The sequence below is a fragment of the Podarcis vaucheri genome (assembly GCF_965113315.1).
Source record: "Podarcis vaucheri genome assembly, chromosome: 7".
Lineage (NCBI taxonomy): Eukaryota > Metazoa > Chordata > Lepidosauria > Squamata > Lacertidae > Podarcis > Podarcis vaucheri.
In genome coordinates this window covers 38551117-38571336 of record NC_138765.1, presented here as the reverse complement: position 1 = coordinate 38571336, position 20220 = coordinate 38551117, and the positions used below count along the sequence as shown (strand labels likewise).

At 44.2% G+C, this 20220-nt stretch overlaps 1 protein-coding gene across 3 annotated transcripts in view; it reads right to left on the bottom strand.

Annotated features, from left to right (window-relative positions):
• Positions 1-19894, bottom strand: part of NLRC5 (NLR family CARD domain containing 5) — a 53347-nt gene extending 33453 nt beyond the window's left edge. Inside the window, exons 1-12 of one of the 3 annotated variants that reach the window (XM_082233447.1) lie at positions 19751-19888; positions 13969-14114; positions 12020-12329; positions 10756-10812; positions 9168-9242; positions 7021-8758; positions 6244-6327; positions 4743-4826; positions 4566-4649; positions 3764-3853; positions 1232-1282; positions 369-431 (exon numbers count right to left, since the gene is read on the bottom strand). In XM_082233447.1, coding sequence (XP_082089573.1) covers positions 369-431; positions 1232-1282; positions 3764-3853; positions 4566-4649; positions 4743-4826; positions 6244-6327; positions 7021-8758; positions 9168-9242; positions 10756-10812; positions 12020-12329; positions 13969-13977 — 2645 coding nt within the window. In that variant the 5' untranslated portion in view covers positions 13978-14114; positions 19751-19888. Of the gene's footprint in view, positions 1-368; positions 432-1231; positions 1283-3763; positions 3854-4565; positions 4650-4742; positions 4827-6243; positions 6328-7020; positions 8759-9167; positions 9243-10755; positions 10813-12019; positions 12330-13968; positions 14115-16076; positions 16401-19750 lie in introns of those variants that run through there. The other 2 variants (XM_082233448.1, XM_082233446.1) reach the window with 2 other exon arrangements.
• Positions 19895-20220: the final 326 nt, after the last annotated feature.

Below are 20220 nucleotides of genomic sequence, written 5' to 3'. Positions count from 1 at the left end.
TTTGGCCCTTCAGACATTGCTGAACTCCCAACTCACATTGGCTGATGGGAGTTGTAGGGACTGCACCTGAAGACCACTTCTCCCCATATGAAATGAATGAGACCTTGCAGTCATCATCTGAAGCCTTTCTTCGTGCGCCTCCTCCATGAGAGGTCCAGAGGGCAGCAACATGAAAATAAGCCTTTTCTGTGATGGCTTCCCACTTGTTGGAATGCTCTCCCCAGGCCCCTTCATTACATATCTGTAGGTGCCAGGCAAAAACTTTCCTCTTCTCCCAAGCCTTCAGCTAATTAAGCAATCTATGGCTTTTTAAACTGGGGTGGAGGGTTGTTGTTTTATTTTGCTGTTATAGTTATTTACTTACTTACCGTAATATTAAAATACTAGGCTTAGGCACATCTCTCTCTTCTTTCATTCCCTCTTCTTTCAACCTGAAATCGAAAACACATTTATAAATTTGTTTTCCTGGTCTTTCATGCACCAGAATGTCAAAACAACAATGGTGGTGATTGATAAAAGGTGGACTTCTCTTATCTGCCATCTTGAATTAGGTGAGCTGCACTGCTGGAAATCCCGCCCCCAGTGGTGTCAATTGGTTACTCACGCCCCACCCCCACCCCCAAGCAAATACCATCATCAGAGGAAATATTTTTCCTGAGGACCACAGCAGGAGAAGGAAGGGTAAAATCAGGCTTCCTCAACCTCGGCCCTCCAGATGTTTTTGGCCTACAACTCCCATGATCCCTAGCTAGCAGGACCAGCGGTCAGGGATGATGGGAATTGTAGTCTCAAAACATCTGGAGGGCCAAGGTTGAGGAAGCCTGGGTTAAATTCAATGCATGTCTCTTTTTATGTTCTTCAGTTTCCCTGTGCCCCACATCTGCTCTGATCACCATTAGTTGCCCCCCTCCCCCCCCCCCGTGATGCGATTTGCATTGCAAAAAAACCAGAACTTTCTGCAAAGGCATATTTAATGTCGTTTGGACGTTTCTGGGTCATTTGCAACTTCTTTCACCCAGGTTTCAGTACTTTCTCTTCTTCCTTCTTCTGAGATTCCTGCCACTGATCCCACCCCACCTTGTTCCAGTCTCCAGAGCAACCCACACAGCAGTTCTTGTCTCCTCTTCATTTGTGCCTTTGCAATGTTCATTCCAGTCAAACTTTCCCTAAAACCAATTCCACTGCATGACTCAGAATGTTCTGGAAACACCTGAAAAGCCACTTCTCTCACCTCGGACTTTTACTGGATTGGCCGGTGAAGGAGACTATCAAAGCATCCTTCCTGTAAACAAATAGTGAATAAATGGAAAATTAATGCTTGAAACTCCCTCAAATAAAATAGATGAAAGCAGCAACGTTATTATAGGGTTGGAGGAGAAAATCAATTCAAAGCCAAACTATCAAATTTCTGGGGGAAAATATGCAAACCGAAATGGAGCCATCCTTCAAAATTCGCACTTATCTGAATTTTGTGATGCAGCTCTGAGGCCAAACAATGTTTACAAAAATGCATATGTTAGGAGAAAGTGTAAATAAAATTGAAGATATGACTGAAAATAACATACAGCAATATATTAGGAGAAATAGCTGTCAACGTTTTCCTTTTTTTAAAGGGAAATTTCCCTTATTCCGAATAGGATTCCTCGCAAGAAAAGGGAAAAGTTGACAGCTAGCTTACAAAAATGTGCACATTAGTCAAGACTGCATAAGAAAACATCCTTGTTAAGGTAACTTCACAATAAAACGCTGATGAATTTTCATGAGGACTTTAAAAAACAACCAACTGCTCCAAAATGTGCAGAGCTGAATTTAAAGCTGAAAAAATGAGAAGCCAGGAAAACTGAAATAGACAGAGCCTTCCATCCCTTGTTTATACTGAGTTGACCACAATGCCAAAATGCGCAGTTTCTCTGCCAGTGACTCAAGCTCTCCTACAGCATCCTTCCCCAATAGAACACAGCTCTGGACTGTGCAAGTTCTGACTGCAATCTTTGCTTTCATCAACTCCCTCCCCCTCTCCATCCCGTGAAAATACAGCCCCTGTGCCAAATCAGTTGTCATTCTGGAGGAGCTTCTAACTCTCAGGAGTAGCAGTGGGTGATTCTGTCAATTTCAGTTCCTCACAGTTTCTCATTTTTACTGCTGTAACTGACTGCAAAGACCTCATGAAAAGTCATCAGTGTTTTAGTGGGAGTTTCTCCTAATATGACCATTTTTACAAAGCACATTTTCCCTAATATTTATATTTTCCGTCTGCTTTAGAATGCATATAAATTAGTTATCACAAACCTAAATTTTTCACAGTAATATATACATTTTTATGCATATTTTACCATCTACATTTTTGTACAGATTTAGTTGGCTGCAGAACTGTTTTGGAAAATTTGGAGAAATGTGAATTTTGAAGGATGGCTGTTTTTCAGTCCTCATAATGTTTTGAAAAGTGCAAAACAGAATGCTATTCTAGGCTGCATCAACAGAAGTACAGTGTCCAGATCAATAGAAGTAACAGTACCACTCTGTTCTGCCTAGTCAGACCACACTTGGAATACTGTGTCCAATTCAGAGCACCACAATATAAGAAGGATGTTGAAAGCTGGAACATGTGTAGAGGAGGGCAACCAAGATGATCAAAGGTCTGGAAACTAAGCCTTATGACAGCGGTTCTCAACCTGTGGGTCCCCAGATGTTGTTGGACTACAACTCCCATCATCCCTGAGCTCTGGACTTGCTAGCTAGGGATGATGGGAGTTGTAGTCCAACAACATCTGGGGAACCACAGGTTGAGAACCACTGCCTTATGAGGAGCGCTTGAAGGAGTTGGGCATGTCTAGCCTGGAAAAGAGGAGACTGAGAGGAGATATGATAGCCATCTTCAAATATTTGAAGGGCTGTCACATGGAGGAGGGAGAATGCTTGTTTTCTCCTGCTCTGGAAGGTAGGACTAGAACCAATAGCTTCAAGTTGCAAGAAAGGAGATTCCGATTAAACATTTGGAAAAAAACTCTTTGACAGCAAGAGCTGTTCAGCAGTGGAAGAGGTGGTGGACTCTCCTTCCTTGGAGTTTTTTAAACAGAGGTTGGACGGCCATCTGTCATGGATGCTTTAGCTGAGATTTCTGCATTGCAGGGGGTTGGACTAGATGACCCTTGGGGTCCCTTCCAACTCTAAGATTTTATGATTCTGTGAAATGCAATCTGAATTAGTCTTCCACCATTCCTACTGAGGAGCAGATTTGGGTGGCATGTGGAAGGAGGCGAGAGCAGGAAAAATTGGAAAGTAATATGATGGTTTATACTCCCCAATGTTTTCAGGAGGTGGAAACCAGTTAGCATTTTAAATGCTACATGCTGAAAAATATTGCCAATATATTTGTATTATACATTCTCTTCTCAGAAGTTGGTTCATGTGTTAAGTAGGAATGGAATCACCATTTCACTATCCCTCTTTCCCGCAACCCACTATACTGCTCCAGGAGAATACCCTAATCAGTGGTGTCCAAAATTGCTGAGAGACTAAGGGAAAACAGGAGGGTCACACTCTCCCTTCTCTCTCCCAATAAAGTCCATCAACCAAGTCAGCTAAGTCTCTTGGGGTCTGAAGCCAGACTGAAACGGGCCCAGATTATTCACTTCTTAGTCATAGGTTCTACAGATTACAGCAGAGTATTAACAGAATAGCTTCAATGTTGCAGAAGTGAAAAGGAGCAACTGAAAAGGTGAAAATGAGAAAAATCTCTTCTGTAGCGCTTGGCAGCCAGTACCTGATATGGAGCTTGGTCACATTTGGACAAACGGCAGCAGCTCTGGAAAAAGCGACGACGGTGCTCACCGAAAGCTCGTTATAGCTTAAGCTGTTTGAGAGGGGGGGAAATGTTGCTGTTGCTATGCCTCAGCAAGGTCTTTTATGCAGGCATACAGGTTTCCTGAAGGGATGTGGGTGGCGCTGTGGGTTAAACCACAGAGCCTAGGACTTGCCGATCAGAAGGTCGGCGGTTCGAATCCCCTGCTCCTGCCAACCTAGCACGTCAAAGTGCAAGTAGATAAATAGGTACCACCCTGGCAGGAAGGTAAACGGCGTTTCCGTGCGCTGCTCTAGTTCACCAGAAGCAACTTAGTCATGCCGGCCAGATGACCCAGAAGCTGTACGCCAGCTCCCTCGGCCAATAAAGCGAGATGAGCGCCGCAACCCCAGAGTCAGCCGCAACTGGACCTAATGGTCAGGGGTCCCTTTACCTTTACAGGTTTCCTACTCTTCCTCCCTCCCTCCATCCCCGCCACAGAGATTAAAACCCAGATGGTCTGCAATGGGTGTGATGATTTTTCACATCCACTAAGCCTCTTACAGCATCAGTCTTTGAGACTGGCAGCTCTGGAACTCCCTGCCTATTGACATATGGCAGGTGTCTTCACTGTACTGGTTGGGATGCGCAGCCAGACGTGTAATTTTATGAGGTCTACTTGTTTTCTAGTTCTGTTGATCTAATCTGTTATCAGTATTACTATTACTTGAAACTTCCTTTCTAGAATCATTTTTCCCCTTTCCTTTTTTTATTATGTACTTACTCAAGCTTTTTGAGCTTATCCACAGTGGAAAATATTTCTGTAGATTTGATCATTTCCTGCCTCTTCAGTCTGTTGTCCTGCAAGCTAAAATGCAGCAACTGGTTAATATGCCTCCCAAATGTTCACCTGATTAATAAAACAGGCCACCTTTCTCCTTGACAAAACAGGTGAAATTACTTTATGTCTTCCAGCTGATGGCAGTTTGGAAAAGCTCGCATCAGATCTTCAAGTCCTGGGGTTGAAATATTTCCACCAGCTAACCTGAAAAACCAAAGGTGACATCACTATAGTAATGTCAACAAACAGTTTGAGAGATACCTAACAGAGCGCCTCCCCCAGTATCAACCCCCTCAGGCCCCATTATTGGAAGGGGAGGTCCTGTCATTGGTGGTCCCAGCCAGGTACTGCCCAGTTGGCATTGACCCATGACAAGGCCTTTTCGGTGGTGATTCCCCATTTATGGAGTACTCTCGCTAGTGAAGTGCACCAATCTCCCTCACTTTGACTTTCATGAGAAATTTAGAAACATTCCTGTTTACCCAGACATTTGATGGCTGATAGGAACTGGCTGTGGCAACCCAGAAATCAACAACAGTGAGGGTGCATGAGTCCATTTAAATGTATTTATTTATTTACTGCATTTGTCTTTCACCTTCCCCCACCCACCCTGGCCAAGGAACTTAAGGTGGCCTACACGGTTCTCCTCTCCCTCATCGTTTAATCCCCATAACTTTGTGAGGTAGGTCCCACTGAGAGCCTGTTACTGGCTCGCAAGGTCAAACAGCAGGGGTGCCAACTCCTGGGGGCTGCACCCTTTTGCCTCCCTTATTTGTTTGAAGGGGGCAGCCCCCCCCCCCAATGTTAAAAATGTCATGTCAAATGAGAGGAGTCAAGAATGCAGCAACAGTGTGGTTTCAATGACTAGTGCCTCCTTCTCTTCCTACCATAAAGGGGAAGGGGGGAGAAGCAGCCCCCAGTCGGTGGCAATATCACCCCCCCATCTCCCTCACAAATTGGTGTCTGTCACCCAGTGAGCTTCATGGCTCAGTGGGGATTTGAACCCAGGTCTCATAGGTCCTAGTCTGAAAACTTCATCATCCTTCAAAATATTTTTATATGGTTTTTTAAATAGTTAAAGAAAAAAGTGCTGTTTTCATTGTGCTGCTTAAACATTTTCAAGTTCGCTACCCTGGGCTCCTCTGAGAGGAATGTCAGGATATAAATTTAATAAACAATAATATAATAATAATAATAATAATAATAATAATAATAATAATAATAATAGCTCTTCTGTGGGGAAGGAGCATAGGAAAAGATCAGAAATAGCCACCCCCTCTCATTTACAATTAGCTAATATGAAGGTTCCTTGAGGAGCAACCATTTTTAGAGTCTATGCTGGCTTATGCAGGCTGGGGCTCTTTAAAATGGAGAGGCTCCTCCCACCAAAGGCGGAGCTGGCAACTGAAAGGAAGCTGTCACTCCTATATAAAGCTCAGTCTAGAGCTGGCTGTTGCTGAAACAACACATGTTGGATGAGCCAATCTAAAGCTTATGGAGGGCCACTGAAGTTTCACTTCTACATTGGGGACGCTATTGCTCAAAATGTAGCTGGTGGTTTGAATTAAAAACTGCACTAAAAGATTCAAAACAGGGCATGTGACATTGGGGCAATGCTTACTGGAAAGTTGTCAGGCATTTGATCTTCGGCAGGGTCTTGGACAGGACAGCGGCAAACTCATTCCCACATCTCCTGCTCCTAAAGCTAAGAATAAAAGCAAAAGGCAACTGTGGTTAGTAAAATAGCAACCAGTTTTCCCTTCTAGCCTAGCTGGATAAGGAGCTCAGCACCTGATTCTTGCAGCAGACGGCTAGCATCTTTCCCCACGGTTGCTCCATATTAATGACTTGCTTCAAATGACTTAACAAGTTGTATCCATAAGAACGTAAGAAGAGCCTGTTGGATCAGCCCAATGGCCCACCTTGTCCAGCATCCTGTTTAAACAGTGGCTGACCAGATGCACCAATGGGAAACCTGCTAGCAGGACATGAGTGCAAGAACACTTTGTCCTATTAAATTGTTTTTAACTGATTTTTAGCATTGCGTTTTTACACTGTTGAAATGTAACTCACTCTGGGAGCTCGTGTTGGTGGGTGGGAAAGAAATCTTTGCTGTCTATTTTGTTTCTTCAGGCTGTAAACCACCATGTGTATAGTAATATAGAAAGACAGTATACAAAGTAAAAGCGAGGTGAAGAAGGACTGGTATGCACCTACTCATCTGTGCAAGGATGGAGAATCTGTTGGCCTCCAGATGTTGGACTTCAACTCCCAGCGGCCCCAGCCAATGTGGCCAATGGTCAGGGATGCTGGGAACTGCAGCCCAGCAACATTTGGAGAGGCCCAGATCCCTCACCTCTTTTGAGCCTGACGTGTCAAGGTGGCCTGTGCTTCTTACCTCAGGCTCTTTATATTTTCACAGCTGCCAAAGACATCCAGATAGTCCACTTCCATGGGGCATCCCACAAAGTCCAGGCATACCAAGTGAGGGTGGCTGCTGCTGATGACAAAAGCCAGGGCAGCCATGTCCAGCGGCATCAGCCGGAAGTTTCTGAACTGATACCTGAAGTTTAGCTGCTTCCCGACATGCCGGGCCAGTTCCTGGTCCTGTGTCTCGTGCACACAGTGGCACAGCTCAGCTATCCTAGGCCCTGTGAGAGAAGCATCCCCCAGTTTCTTCAGCATCTGCACAATGATGGCTTGACGTTCCTGGACCTGGGCATCGCACTGCCCGGCTAAAGAGCTGAGGAACTTCTGGCACCCGCGAGACGAGAGGCCAGACAGGAAGACGTGGCAGTTCTCTGTGAAGGGCACCCTTGCTTCTCTCTTCATCGTCCACTTAGACCTCAGGAAGAAGTTCTGCTTCAGGAAGTTGCCATCAACTGCTTTGCTTGTCAGCAGGAAGAGGGCCGCAAAGAACTCTTGCAGGCTGAAGTGCACAAAAGTGTAGCCAGCCTGTGTGTGTCCATTGCTGGTCTTTACCTCAAAGGACACCAGGAGCCCATACAGGCAAGCAAAATCCTTCACGTCTTCTGGGACCTCGCCAGCATAAAACAACATCTTATTTCCTTCCAGGCCCTTAAAGGCCAACTCAGAGAGGCCTGCAAGAGTCGCTTCGTGTTGACTCAAGTCGACTTCTTCGCTCAAAGCCCTCAGCTTCTGATCCTTGCCTATGAAGGTGAGGAGCATCTCGATGTAGAACTGGGTCATGGTTTGAGGGAGCTGGACTCTCCCTGCATCATGGAGGAGCAGATACTCCAGGCAAATGCAGACGATATTACACAAGGCAGGGATATAACACATGCTCAGGAGTTTGCCATTGCTTTTCAGGTGAGCAATGGCTTTCTCCTTGAGGGAATGCTGGTGGAAAAAATAGCCAACGTATTCCTCCACCTTTTCACGGTCAAAGCCCCAGATTTCTGCCAGGAGGGTGTCTGTTTTCAATAAAGCATCCGGGACTATCTTTGGACGGGTCGTGACCAGCACGGTCGAGCCTGGCAAGAATTTCCCAAGGCAAAGACTTGCAAAAAGGTCTGATATGGAGAGAGGGTTGAGAGGATCTGGGAAGATAGTGTGAGGAGGACCTGGGAGCTGGACGTTCTCCACAAACTCGTCCAGCCCATCAAATATCACCAGCGTGCGCTGGGCGTCTTCTAGGATGTGTTCAAACACAGCATCAGGGCAATCTTCTGGCCTGAGGAAGAAGTCGAAGAGAAGTTCTTGGAGAGAAAGTTTTCTGCTGATCAGGTTCAGCTGTCGGAACTCAAAGAAGAATATCAGCTGGAATTGTGGGAGGCCTCCCTCTGCCCACTGCTGGCAGATCTGGTGCATAAGCCTTGTCTTCCCCATCCCTGGTTTTCCCAGAAGAAGGACAACCTTGGTGGTCCCCATGTGAACACTTTCAAAAAGCTCAGGCAGTCTCAGGGTGGTGTTCCTGTGCTCCTCTGTATCGTGCAGAGCTATCTCCCCCCTTTCCCTCATCCGACCACCTTTGCTCTGACGAATCACCAGGTTGACGAAGGTTTGGCTGAAAGGCGACGGCTGAGCTTTGGGTTCAGTTGCTTCTGCTGCTCGGATCATTCCGTATCTCTGAAGCATCGAGGTGGTGATGAGCTGCCGGTATCTTTCAGCAGAATCTGATAAAACATGGAGGAGGGAGAAAAGGAGCAAATATAGATCCACACTACATGAAAACTAATTTTGTTGCTATGGCTTCTGCCAAATAATGTTGGGAATTAGAGCAAAACCCACAAAGAGTTAAGGGTGGGCTGAGCAGCCAATTCCATCTTGTTTAAGCCTTGCTGGCATTCTGTCAGAGTTCTGTTCTACCCCATTCGGCCTGAGAGTACACATTTTGTGCACACTTCTTTCATAAAATGCACACTTCTTAATGCTTTCTGCCCCCCCTTTAAAGTATGTATGTGGAGCGTTGGTTGGTGTTGGTGTTTTTGTGTAAGTCACTTTGGGTTGCCCTAGCAAGAAAAAGTGACTTATAAATTTATTAAACAATGATGATGATGATGATGATGATAAATAACAACTTGCCTAGCCGCTGCTGTTTGGACTGTTTGCCGTTGTTGTTGTTGGCAGGGCTGCTCCATGGACGGCGTCTTTCAAGTCCTGTAGGGCAACAAAGGCAACAGTGACATTACAGCGGCATCACCTCTTTGGAGATGGCAGGGGCCCGAGACCAGCTCCCTTTCATAGGAATTGGGCTTCAGCAAGAGACTTTCTCTCTGGCTCAGGCCCCCGATCACAATTTTGGCAAAACACATTGACATCATCATTGTGCAAAGGGACAGCACATGTATCCACAGCACACATTTAAAGCACACACACCCTCCCACAAAAAATCCTGGGAACTCTACTTTGTAAGAGTGTTGGGAGTTATAGTGCTATAAGTAAACTATAGTTCCCAGGATTCTTGGGGGTAGGGTGTGTATGCAGCCTTAGAAGCCAGATTGATTTGTAACTAAGTAATCATTGAGCATCCACACACACAATAAATTTATATTCTGCATTTTTCGTAGACCATGACTCAATGTGACTTACAGATAAAATAGAAACAGCTAAAAACATAGAAAAGACAATAATTTAAAAGCAATTAAACACACACACACACACACAAAAGATCTATTAAGAATACAGATAATTACAATAAAAACATCAGAGCACCAGTCCTTTCCTTAAAAACTGTCAGTTCCCAAAAGCCTGTTGGAACAAGGAACTCTTTACCTGCTGACCGAAGGACACAAAGGGGAGCCAGTCTAAATTCTCTAGGAAGGGAGTTTCAAAGTCTTGGATCAGCCTCTGAGAAGGCCCCTGTTTTCCCAAATTAATTACTGTCTCTGTCCCATTCCCTAATCTGTAGCAGGGGAGGAACCCTCAGTTGAGGGTTCCCCCCTCCATCAATGAAATAAATAAAATAAAATAAAATACACTGGGGTGGCTGCATTGTGTGATTGTTTCTTGACCAGGAACAGTTGCTTATCTCAAGGAGCACAAAAACGAAAGGGTCCTTAGCAGGAGTCCAACACTGCCAGAGGAATGAAGTGGGCCTGGAGCCTCAATGGAAATTGAGTCCAAGCATTCTGCTCCAAGGTTGACTTGGCCCCTTCCCAAGACAGCTCTCCTAGCTCAAACCATCAATTGCATTTCACCAAGAGCAATCTTACTTGGTTTTTTTTTTGGGGGGGGGGTTGAGGAACTTCAGTAATAGTTGCAAGGTAGATATAAGAAATTAGATTTATTAAGAATAAGTTTAATTATGATAAAAGTGTGTATTGGCAATAAGTAATATGAAATTGAAATATGGAATAGATGGGGAGGTTGGGTCTTTAGTGTTAAGACCAATATATGTTTTTATTGTTTGCTAAGAGAATTGTATGTCTGTGGTTGTTCTTGTGTGTAATTTGGTATTTGTGGGTTTTTTTTTTCTTTTTTCTTGTTGTATCAATAAAAAAAGGAATTTAAAATGAATATAAGAAGGAATATGTGTTTCTATTTTATTTTTTTTTTAGAATTGTAATGTGTTTTGTTCTGTGTGTTTTATATGTTATATTTGTTATAAATGTGGAAAACTAATAAAAAAAATTGGGGGGAGAAAAAGAATTTTTTAAAAAAGCAATCTTACTTGTTGATGTTGACGGGGAGCAAGCGGAAGCTCCTTTCAAATCCTCTCGTCCTTGACCTGGAATCATCAATTTAAATCAGCACAAGAGGCAGTATTTCATAACAAAGCTTATTCTGTATATTTGTGTGCATGTGTCTGTATGCATTAGTACCAGATTTATGTAGAGGCTGGCCCATTAGGGCAAAGGAAACGCTGCCCAACCAACCTCAGTCCTGCCCAATTATCTGCCTGTCACTGGCTCTGGCGCCACCTATGGTTGGGCTCCATGCCTTCCGCCCTACCAGCACCAATGAGCACCAGACACCACTGGAGTCAGCATACCAGCCCAACACCTGATGAATTGCTTATATAAAGGGTGGTCATTCCTTGTCTGGCACAGCTGGACTCTACCATGACCACCATGAATTCCCTTTCAGTTGCAATTAAAAGCAGCATATGGAAGTATAAGCATTTTGAGAGCTGATTGAAGGGACATGGGAGGTTTTCCAGCCAATTCTCTGCTCAGTGTAGGGCATGAACCAGAAGGCATTTTCACTATTGCAGTACTTTTCAAGATCTGGGAACCCAGTGTCTTTTTAACTGAAAAAAGCACCTTGAGCAAGAGCTACTATTTTTGGTGCAGGTCCCAGAGACAATGATTTGGAGCGCTTCAATAACTTGTGGCAGTTTTACTTAAGCTGCGTTTTCCATGAATTTGCATTGGATGTAACAGAACTTGCACCCCGTTGACTTGAAACTGAAGCTCCTTGTGTCTTCCATGTCCCTAAATGCTTTGTTTTCCAGCATACAGGGGCTAAAAAGCTCCCCTTCCACAATGACTGGGTGGCACCAGGAAGCTAGAGACATAAACCTTGATGCAAAAAAAGTAATGGGGATTTGACTCTCCATGATCCCAGACCGCTACCCCGCTGGCCGAGACTTCTTCTCAGCTGCTTTAAATTTAAACTAAAAGCTGGGAGGAGAAACTCTGCACATCTCTTGCATCACATCTCATGCGGTGTGTGTGTACTGGCTTTAAAAACATATGGAAAAGAAATGAATGAATGGGAATTCAGACACATTGGTTCTGAACAAAAATTCATTTGTTTTTCATTCATTTGTTTTTGTGGGGATAAAAAAATGTCTGATTTGTTGGTTCTAATGCCCAGGGATAAAGCTTGAAAAGCTTGGCCTGAAGGCACATGAGGCCACCAGGAATTGAACCCGGGGCTTTCTGTAATACAAAGCATGCAAAGCATCACTGAGACACAACCCCTCCTCTGACCTTCTCCTGACACACTCATGAAGACTATTTCCAGATGCATGGGAAGGTTGCATTCCATGCAGACACTCTGTATGAAGGCTTTGAAGATGGGAGCATCGACATCTGCAGCCTTCAGAAACATGTCCAGGACCAGTGAGACCTTCTCATGGGAACTGGCTGTCCCTTCAATCTCATTCAAGGCCACCCGTGGGAGAAGCTGCTTGGCTTTTCTCAGGACCCACTCTGGATGGTGACTGAGGAAGTGCACCAGCTGCGGCCAAGCATTCCTGATGGCCTTCTGGACTTCTGCATCATCCATCCAGAATGGAGGCTGGAAGGAAAAGAGAAGAAAGATGAAATGGTTGCAAATGGTTGAAGCAAATATTAGTACATAAGCCCTGCCAGGATTTTAAGGCCCAAAATGAAAGGCTTGTTCACACATTACACTGAACACAAGCTATCTCTACACAGAAATGAGTTGAGTGAAAGATTTGTGTGAAAACCACTTCTTGATTTGCACAGATCAACTAGTCTGAGTGTACACAGACTGTTCACTCACTGAATGTCAGAGAGCAGGCTGGGGCATATAGTTTTAGACTTGCTGAAGGCACCTTTCTCTGTTTTTGGTCAATGACTCAACCATTCCTTACTATCTTTTAATAATCTTTTAATGGCTCCTCTGTCAGACGGTTTGCTGGAGAGGGAAGGCTGAGTCCAGCTATTTAAAGTCTAACTTTCAGTTTAACCCTCCAAGCACTGATTAATTCTAACTTTTCTTAGACCCAGAAATTTATGAGGATCAGGGCCCCCACAAACTCATAACACCATAAATGTCAATCCCACCCTTCCTTCAAATGCACCCCAAGGCAATAAACAAGAGTGTTTGCTTTAACAAATAAAAATAAAATTGAAAGAACCTCTAGTTTTTTTAAAAAAAAACCTCTTGTGAAATATATCACTTGTTAACACTGTGAATGTAGGTTTGAATAACTGTAATTAAATAATTGGATTTATGCTCATCTAAGGCAGCTAACAATTCATGCAAATATGTATTTTAGAAAACTGATCTGACAGTAAGAGCTGTTTGGCCATGGAATGAGCTCCCTCAGAGGGTGGTAGACTCTCCCTCACTGGAGGTTTTGAAGCAGAGGCTGGATGGCCATCTGTCAGGGATTCTTCAGCTGTGATTCCTCCATTGCAGGGGGTTGGGCTAGATGACCCCTGAGAACCCCTTCCAACTCTACAATTCTATGGTCCTATGAAGGGAATTTCAAAAATGCCCTTGTGGCCCCTTTTACACCTTCTTCCATTCCCTGTGATTCTCTTAACTACCACCCCTAAGAAGATCGCAGCAAGCTCGTCAGTGTTTGAAAAAGAAAAGGTTCTGACCTCCTTTTTACTCCTTTGCCTAGTCCTCAGACCTTAGTTGGCACAAAAGAGTCTTTGAGAAAGAGTATTCTTGCAGAGTATTGCTGCTTTTATTCTTAAAAAGTCTTCTTCTCCAAGCACGACCGACAGCTTTTACACACACCAAACGCAACCAGTTTTCTACCATCCAACCAACCCACACCAAACACTAACATTGACCACTCTATATACAGTCATACCTCGGGTTGAATGTGCTTCGGGTTGAGCACATTCAAGTTGCGCTCCGCAGCAACCTGGAAGTAACGGAGTGCATTACTTCCAGGTTTCGCCGCTCGCACATGCGCAGATGCTCAAAATGACATCATGTGCATGCGCGGAAGCGGCAAAAAACGACCCGTGCAAGCGCAGGCGCGCCGTCGCGTCTTACGTTGCATTCAGGAGGCGAACAGGGCTCCGGATCCCGTTCGCATCCCGAGATACCACTGTATACAGGTACAATTTGGTGAAAGGGTGCATGAGTCAATGTAGGCCACTGACTCATGCTGACTTAGTTCTTTTAGCATTAAAGAAACAGCGGCCAATTTTTAGCTGGCCCCTCCTACCGTCGTCATTCTGCAAAAGCGACTCTGTTGGAGTGGTCCTGCTTATTCCGGGCTCAGGGGGAATCTTACACCGTGGGCTTCATATTATCTGTGCCAGGGAGTAATGTTTGCCATTTGCAGAGAGATGTTTTGTCAGCTGAAACTTCCTGGGGATGAAAAGGAAGAGAGTCAATTCCAAAACACAAGAGGGAGATGGTTTGATACTTTACTGGATGCAGCCTGTATATCTATTGCTCATTACAGGTGGTGGGTAGGAATTGATTGCCAACATTAGATTACTGGCTGGTTAAAGTATTTGCTTGTATGTCCTCCCAAAAGTGGAGGATATCCACACAGAATGGGGAAAATGTTAAAAATATCTTTTAATAGGAAACCAGAAGCTTTCCTTTTGGGAATCACAAACTCAGATATTCCTAAAAAGGCTAAAGAGATCTTATTAAATGCTACAGTCGCAGCAAGAGTTCTCATTGCGGCAAATCGGAAAAGCGATAAAGTCCCGTCAAGATTAGAATGGATTCAAAAGATGTCTGAATACGCAGAATTAGATAGCATGTCAGAAAAGATTAAAAAATAAACCAAAACAGGTATTTATTTCAAAATGGGAAGTTTTTAAAATATACTTGAAAAATAATAGTAGTAGTTTAAGGTCATATGCAGCGTTCAAATAATTTCAGTAGCAGTGTTAAAAATATGGTAAAACCAATGAATGGATTAAGGCAGGGGTCTGCAACCCACGGCTCCGGAGCCGCATGTGGCTCTTTTACACCTTTGCCGCAGCTCCGGGGCGGATACTAGCGAGGGGAGGAGGCGCATTGTGCGCCCCGACACTCCCCACTGTGGTGGGCGCTGTACTGGCTGTGACGTCGCATGGGAGCGGTGCGTGCGTTAGTCACGCACCGTCCCGACGTCACCTTCCCGCCTGCCCGCTACATTGTAAGGGGCATGTACGCTGGTCATTGCATTGAAAGGGGGCATGTACGTTGGTCACTGTTTTGAAGGGGAGTGAAGAACACACACACAAAAAAAGGTACCTTGTTAATTTAACGTTTCTATTTCTATGAGGAGGAGTAATTCTGAGGGGTCAAACAAAGAAATAATAAAAAAATGACAAAAAAAGTTATTTTTATAATGACGAGTTTTGCGGCTCCCAGTTTTTTTTTCTTCGGAAACGGGTCCAAGTGGCTCTTTTTGTCTTAAAGGTTGCAGACCCCTGGATTAAGGGATATTGAAACTGAACAAAACTTGTTATGTAATGGCAGCGAACAATTAATACAGACTCTGTAATAAGGAATAGATGGGAAGTCTGGTGCATAGAAAAAGACCACTTTTATTTTATGTATTTTATGTTTTGAAGGTTATTAGTTCATGCATTAATTCTCTTTTTTTGTGGTGATGGAATTTATTATCTTTTTCTGTATGGTGTGTTAATGCCTTGTTAGGACTACTCTTGGTTCAGTGGTTGTAGCTGAACATGCATCATAAACATTTTAAAACGTATTTGGCAAGAAAAACACAGCCTAAAAGAGGGGAGACCCACCCAAAACACCCAATGAGGAAATTGTGGCTGGGTAGGCAGAAAACTGGGGGCAAGTGGGGGGAGGCAGTTGAATGGAATATCCCAGAAGAAAACATGGCTGGCTGAGATCCAGAACAGGGGCACTCAACACTGCTACATGTCAGTGCTGCAGTTATGTAAAACCAGTTGAGCAGGGAAGCGATCAAAAGACTACAGTGCTACCTCTGGTTAAGAATTTAATTCGTTCTGGAGGTCCGTTCTTAACCTGAAACTGTTCTTAACCTGAAGCACCACTTTAGCTAATGGGGCCTCCTGTTGCCACCGCGCCACCGCCAAGCGATTTCTGTTCTCATCCTGAAGTAAAGTTCTTAACCCAAGGTACTATTTCTGGATTAGTGGAGTCTGTAACCTGAAGCATCTGTAACCTGAAGCGTCTGTAACCTGAGGTACCACTGTACTACAAAGGTCCAACTGGCGAAGTTTTGCTCATGGTTCTGCTGAGACGTATAGTGGAAGATTTCTGTTTTGTCATGTAGGACATAAAACCTTGTTAAACAAAGACAGCCAAAGAAACAAAGAACTGGGTACCTACCAGAAATCTGCAGACATTAAAGAGCAAAAGTACGGAAACGAGAGGAAACTAGAGAGGGAGAGCTGATTCTTGCCTCTTTCATCTTTTTCTGTTTGAAGCTTCTGAAACATGGCAATGAAATGTTCCCCATGCCTGCCTGTGCCAAGGGACTGGCACGAAGTGAAAGTAAAAGTGTCCGGAATTCCCCAAACTCTACGGCAGAAAGTTAACAACTTTATCGGACTGAAATGGGTAACTACTGGGAGATTAAACAAAACTTTGTCCTGCTGCATTGCACCACAGCTAACTTGGCAATTTTAGGTAATTTCTAACCAGGGGAGCAAATTTTTTTAGCCAGGCAGTGTGTTAACTCCTTCCCCCACACAGGAACGCAAACGCCACATCCGATCTCATTACAGAAAGTTGTGCAAAGACCAACTGCCACAAACTGCAGGGAGACTGAAGCAATCGGGCAAAATGAGCTCACAAAGGAGCAGGCAATGCGAGGGTGAGTGCCAGCGATGCACCAAGAACCCCTGAAGGCACCACCATCTTTGCCCAGGGGCATCATTTCGCCTTAAAATCCCACAGCACAGAGCAATGGCCTCAGCTTTAAATGTGCTGAAAAGTTCAAACCTGTGTTACAGATCCAACTACAATTCAAACCCTCTTCCTCCGGGGAGGAGATTCCCTTTCCCCATCAAGGAAACAAACATATTGCAAGATCAGATTAATGCAACTGACCGACTAACACAGAAGCTTCTTCAATTGCTTCTTCAACTGCAGTTCAAGACTGATCCTTCCACCCCCCATTTTATCTGTTTGCTGAACAATATTCAAACACGTGGCCTTTTTGGCCCCTGCGCAAAACGTTCCTCTTTAGACAAGCCTACCCAGATTCTTAGAAAGTTGAGGTAATTTCAATCTAGTTTAGCATTTTTAATGTTTGTATGTTTTAGAGTAGGGTTGTAAATTTTTCCTGATTTTATTGTTCTAGCTTTTATAAACTTGAGGGTATTTTTTTAAACAAAAAAGTAGTGTATGAAGTTCATGAAGCAAACAAACACATACCCTTCAGTACGTTCAAGGAGAGACCAGCTCCTATCACCTTGAGTCCCATCTGACTGAAAACAATGCAAATGTCCTTTCTCCTTCCTGTTTTCCTATCACTGCTAACCCATAATTTGAAACTGGGCGTGTTCCAGTATTGAAACTCTATACATTTCAAATGTAAGGATGGCCCAATCTGTCAATTTTGGTTTCTCTCAGTTTCTCATTTTTCCAATGGATTCAGCTCTTCCCATTTCTATATCAGTTTTTGATTTATTTTTAAAGTCCTCATGAAAACTCATCAGTGAATTTCTTCTAACGTACAAGTTTTTGTATGCAAGCTTGTCTAATTTACACATTTTTGCAAAGCAGTTTTATCTAATGTAATATAATGCATTCAGCATTTTATTTTCCTTAACATATATTGCATTTCTATGCACATCCCAGAACATGCATTTTAAAAGTGTGGCTGTGCTTCCAGTTGTGTATTGTTCTGGAAAGTGTGGACTTGGTGGGATCGCCTTTAAATGTGAACTGAATTGAATTTCCCCCATCCCCATTCCGATGCATGCTACTCTCATTTTGATAGTATAGTAAGAAATATCCCATACTCGCAAATCTGAGGAATAATAAAATATTAAGCCAGCTCTTCCTGAGACTGGTAGTTTTGTTCAACTCTTAATTAACTGAAACTGTCACTTTCATACATGTGTGTTCATGGGGCCTTTGCAATTGGTAAATTTATTTATGTTATTTAAGATAATTGTTAACTCAATAGTCAAAGAGATACTTTATGTTGCATTACATTTATATTTATCCATTTGCTGCTTTTCAGCTAAACCCTCAAAGCAATATAGAAAGGTAAAAAATCCCCCAAACAGCCCCCCCCCTAAAATTACAAAACAAGGCAATCTTGGAGGCTAGACTCCACAACTAGGCTTTGCTTCCTACCTTTCAGGAAGTCAACTGTATCACTGGTAAAGAAATCTGTGTCTTGCATTAGTTATATGTGTGAAGGCAGCCCTGTTTAAAGAAGTTTTTAATGTCTGATGTTTTATCATGTTTTTAATATTCTGTTGGGAGTTGCCCAGAGTGTCTGGAGAAATCCAGCCAGATGGGTGGGGTATAAACCATAAATTATTATTATTATTATTATTATTATTATTATTATTATTATTGACAGCAGAGAACTCTGATGGTTACATTCCAAGGCATGTGCAAAGTGCTATAACAGCAGGGAGTCCCTGTGAGAGCGATGCAGCAGGTGCAGTAGCCAAGGCACTGAGGCGTCAGTTTTACTGAGGATGTCTGCCTTTGTTTGGGGACTATGTCACCTCAGACAGTGGTGGGTGTCTATCACTTCCTGTCTAGCATTCACACCAAGAGGGGGGGAAATCCCGTCACCTAGAAAATAAAGAGAACTAGCTCGCTATAGAGGATGACAGCCTATCATTGAATAGAATCGTCTAGTCCAGCCCCCTGCAATGCAGGAATCTCCATTAAAGCATCCATGGCAGACGAGCATCCAACCTCTGCTTAAAAACCTCCAAGGAAGGCAAGTCCACAACCTCCTGAGGGAGCCCGTTCCACCGTCAAACAGCTCTTAGCTTTTGGAGCATGCACAGTGGCTAAAAGCTCCTCTCCCCTGCTTCTTGGGCGACCTTAGGAATGGAAAGCGAGACCCTGCAGGCAGCAGAAAAAGTAAGGGGTCTTCGTGCGCCCCCGCCATGGCTCCCGACCACCCCATCGCTGTTCTCCTCAGTCCCAGGCAGCACAGCTGTGTTTCCATCACCATCAGCCCTAGCAGGATACTTGGAAACACCTGGATGTTTGGGAAAGGCGATTTCAATAGCGTGTGAGGACCACAGGCACGCTTCCCTCAGTACAAGACTTACATATATAGGATTAGAGGTTTAAAGATTTCAAGGCAAGCAACCACCTCCAGCACCATAATTGATGCTTTTGAATTATGGTGCTGGAGAGCACCATTATGGTGCTCTTGAGAGTCCCATGGACTACAATAAGATCAAATGCATCCATTCTTAAGGAAATTAGCCCTGAGTGCTGACTGGAAGGACAGATCGTGAAGCTGAGGCTCCAATACTTTGGGCACCTCATGAGAAGAGAAGACTCCCTAGAAAAGACCTTGATGTTGGGAAAGATGGAGGGCACAAGGAGAAGGGGACGACAGAAAATGAGATGGTTGGATGGTGTTCTTGAAGCTACTAACATGAGTTTGATCAAACTGCGGGAGGCAGTGGAGGACAGAAGTGCCTGGCGTGCTCTGGTCCATGGGGTCACGAAGAGTCGGACACGAATAAACGACTAAACAACAACAACAAAACCTCCTTTTGCTCTTTCTACAAATTAAAATCCTCATGCGTCGGTAGGACTTCCCAGTAAGCAGCCTTTGCGCCTCTGCATTTCTCGCATTAAATTCCTCGGGACTTTCCAGGTTTGAGCCCGTGCGCCTCCTTTCCTTTGCCATTTTCCAATACCCTCAGAAGAAAAGGCAAAGCCGCCAGGGAGCCCTGCGAGTGGAAATCAGACAAAAGCGCCATCTCGTGGCCAGAGAAATCCCACGACTGCAGGAAAAACCAGAAACTCAGTCCGCTTATTTCGCTCTCTTCGAGACTCCTACATACCTTCGGCAGTAAGAAGACAGTCATCCTCCTTCGGAGCGGCCAGCACTCACTTTCTCCCCCTAGTCTACTCTATGCCTCGGCGCGGCAAGTGCAACGCAGCTGCAAAGCGGCCAGCCCCAGCTGCATGTCAGCCTGGCAGCAAGAGCAGCATTGAATCCGAAAGTGAAACTTGACTGGGGCTACTGTTGAAAGGCCTAGCCAGAAATAGGCAAGGCATTGCTAGGAAATCATGTGTTTGTAAGGCAGACCAGGCTGCCTGCAGCTCAGCATCTCTGAATGATTTAAGGCAAGCCCAGCCAATGCGCACCAACTTTGCCCAGCTGGATCAGTGCAGGCTTATCCAGGCATGCTTCAGCACACCTTCCTGAGGTTGGGCATATATAACTTTTTTAAAAAGAAAAGATACAGGTTAAAGGAAACATGCAAAGGGTGCGTATTAACATGACAGGCTTAAGACAGCACCGTATCTC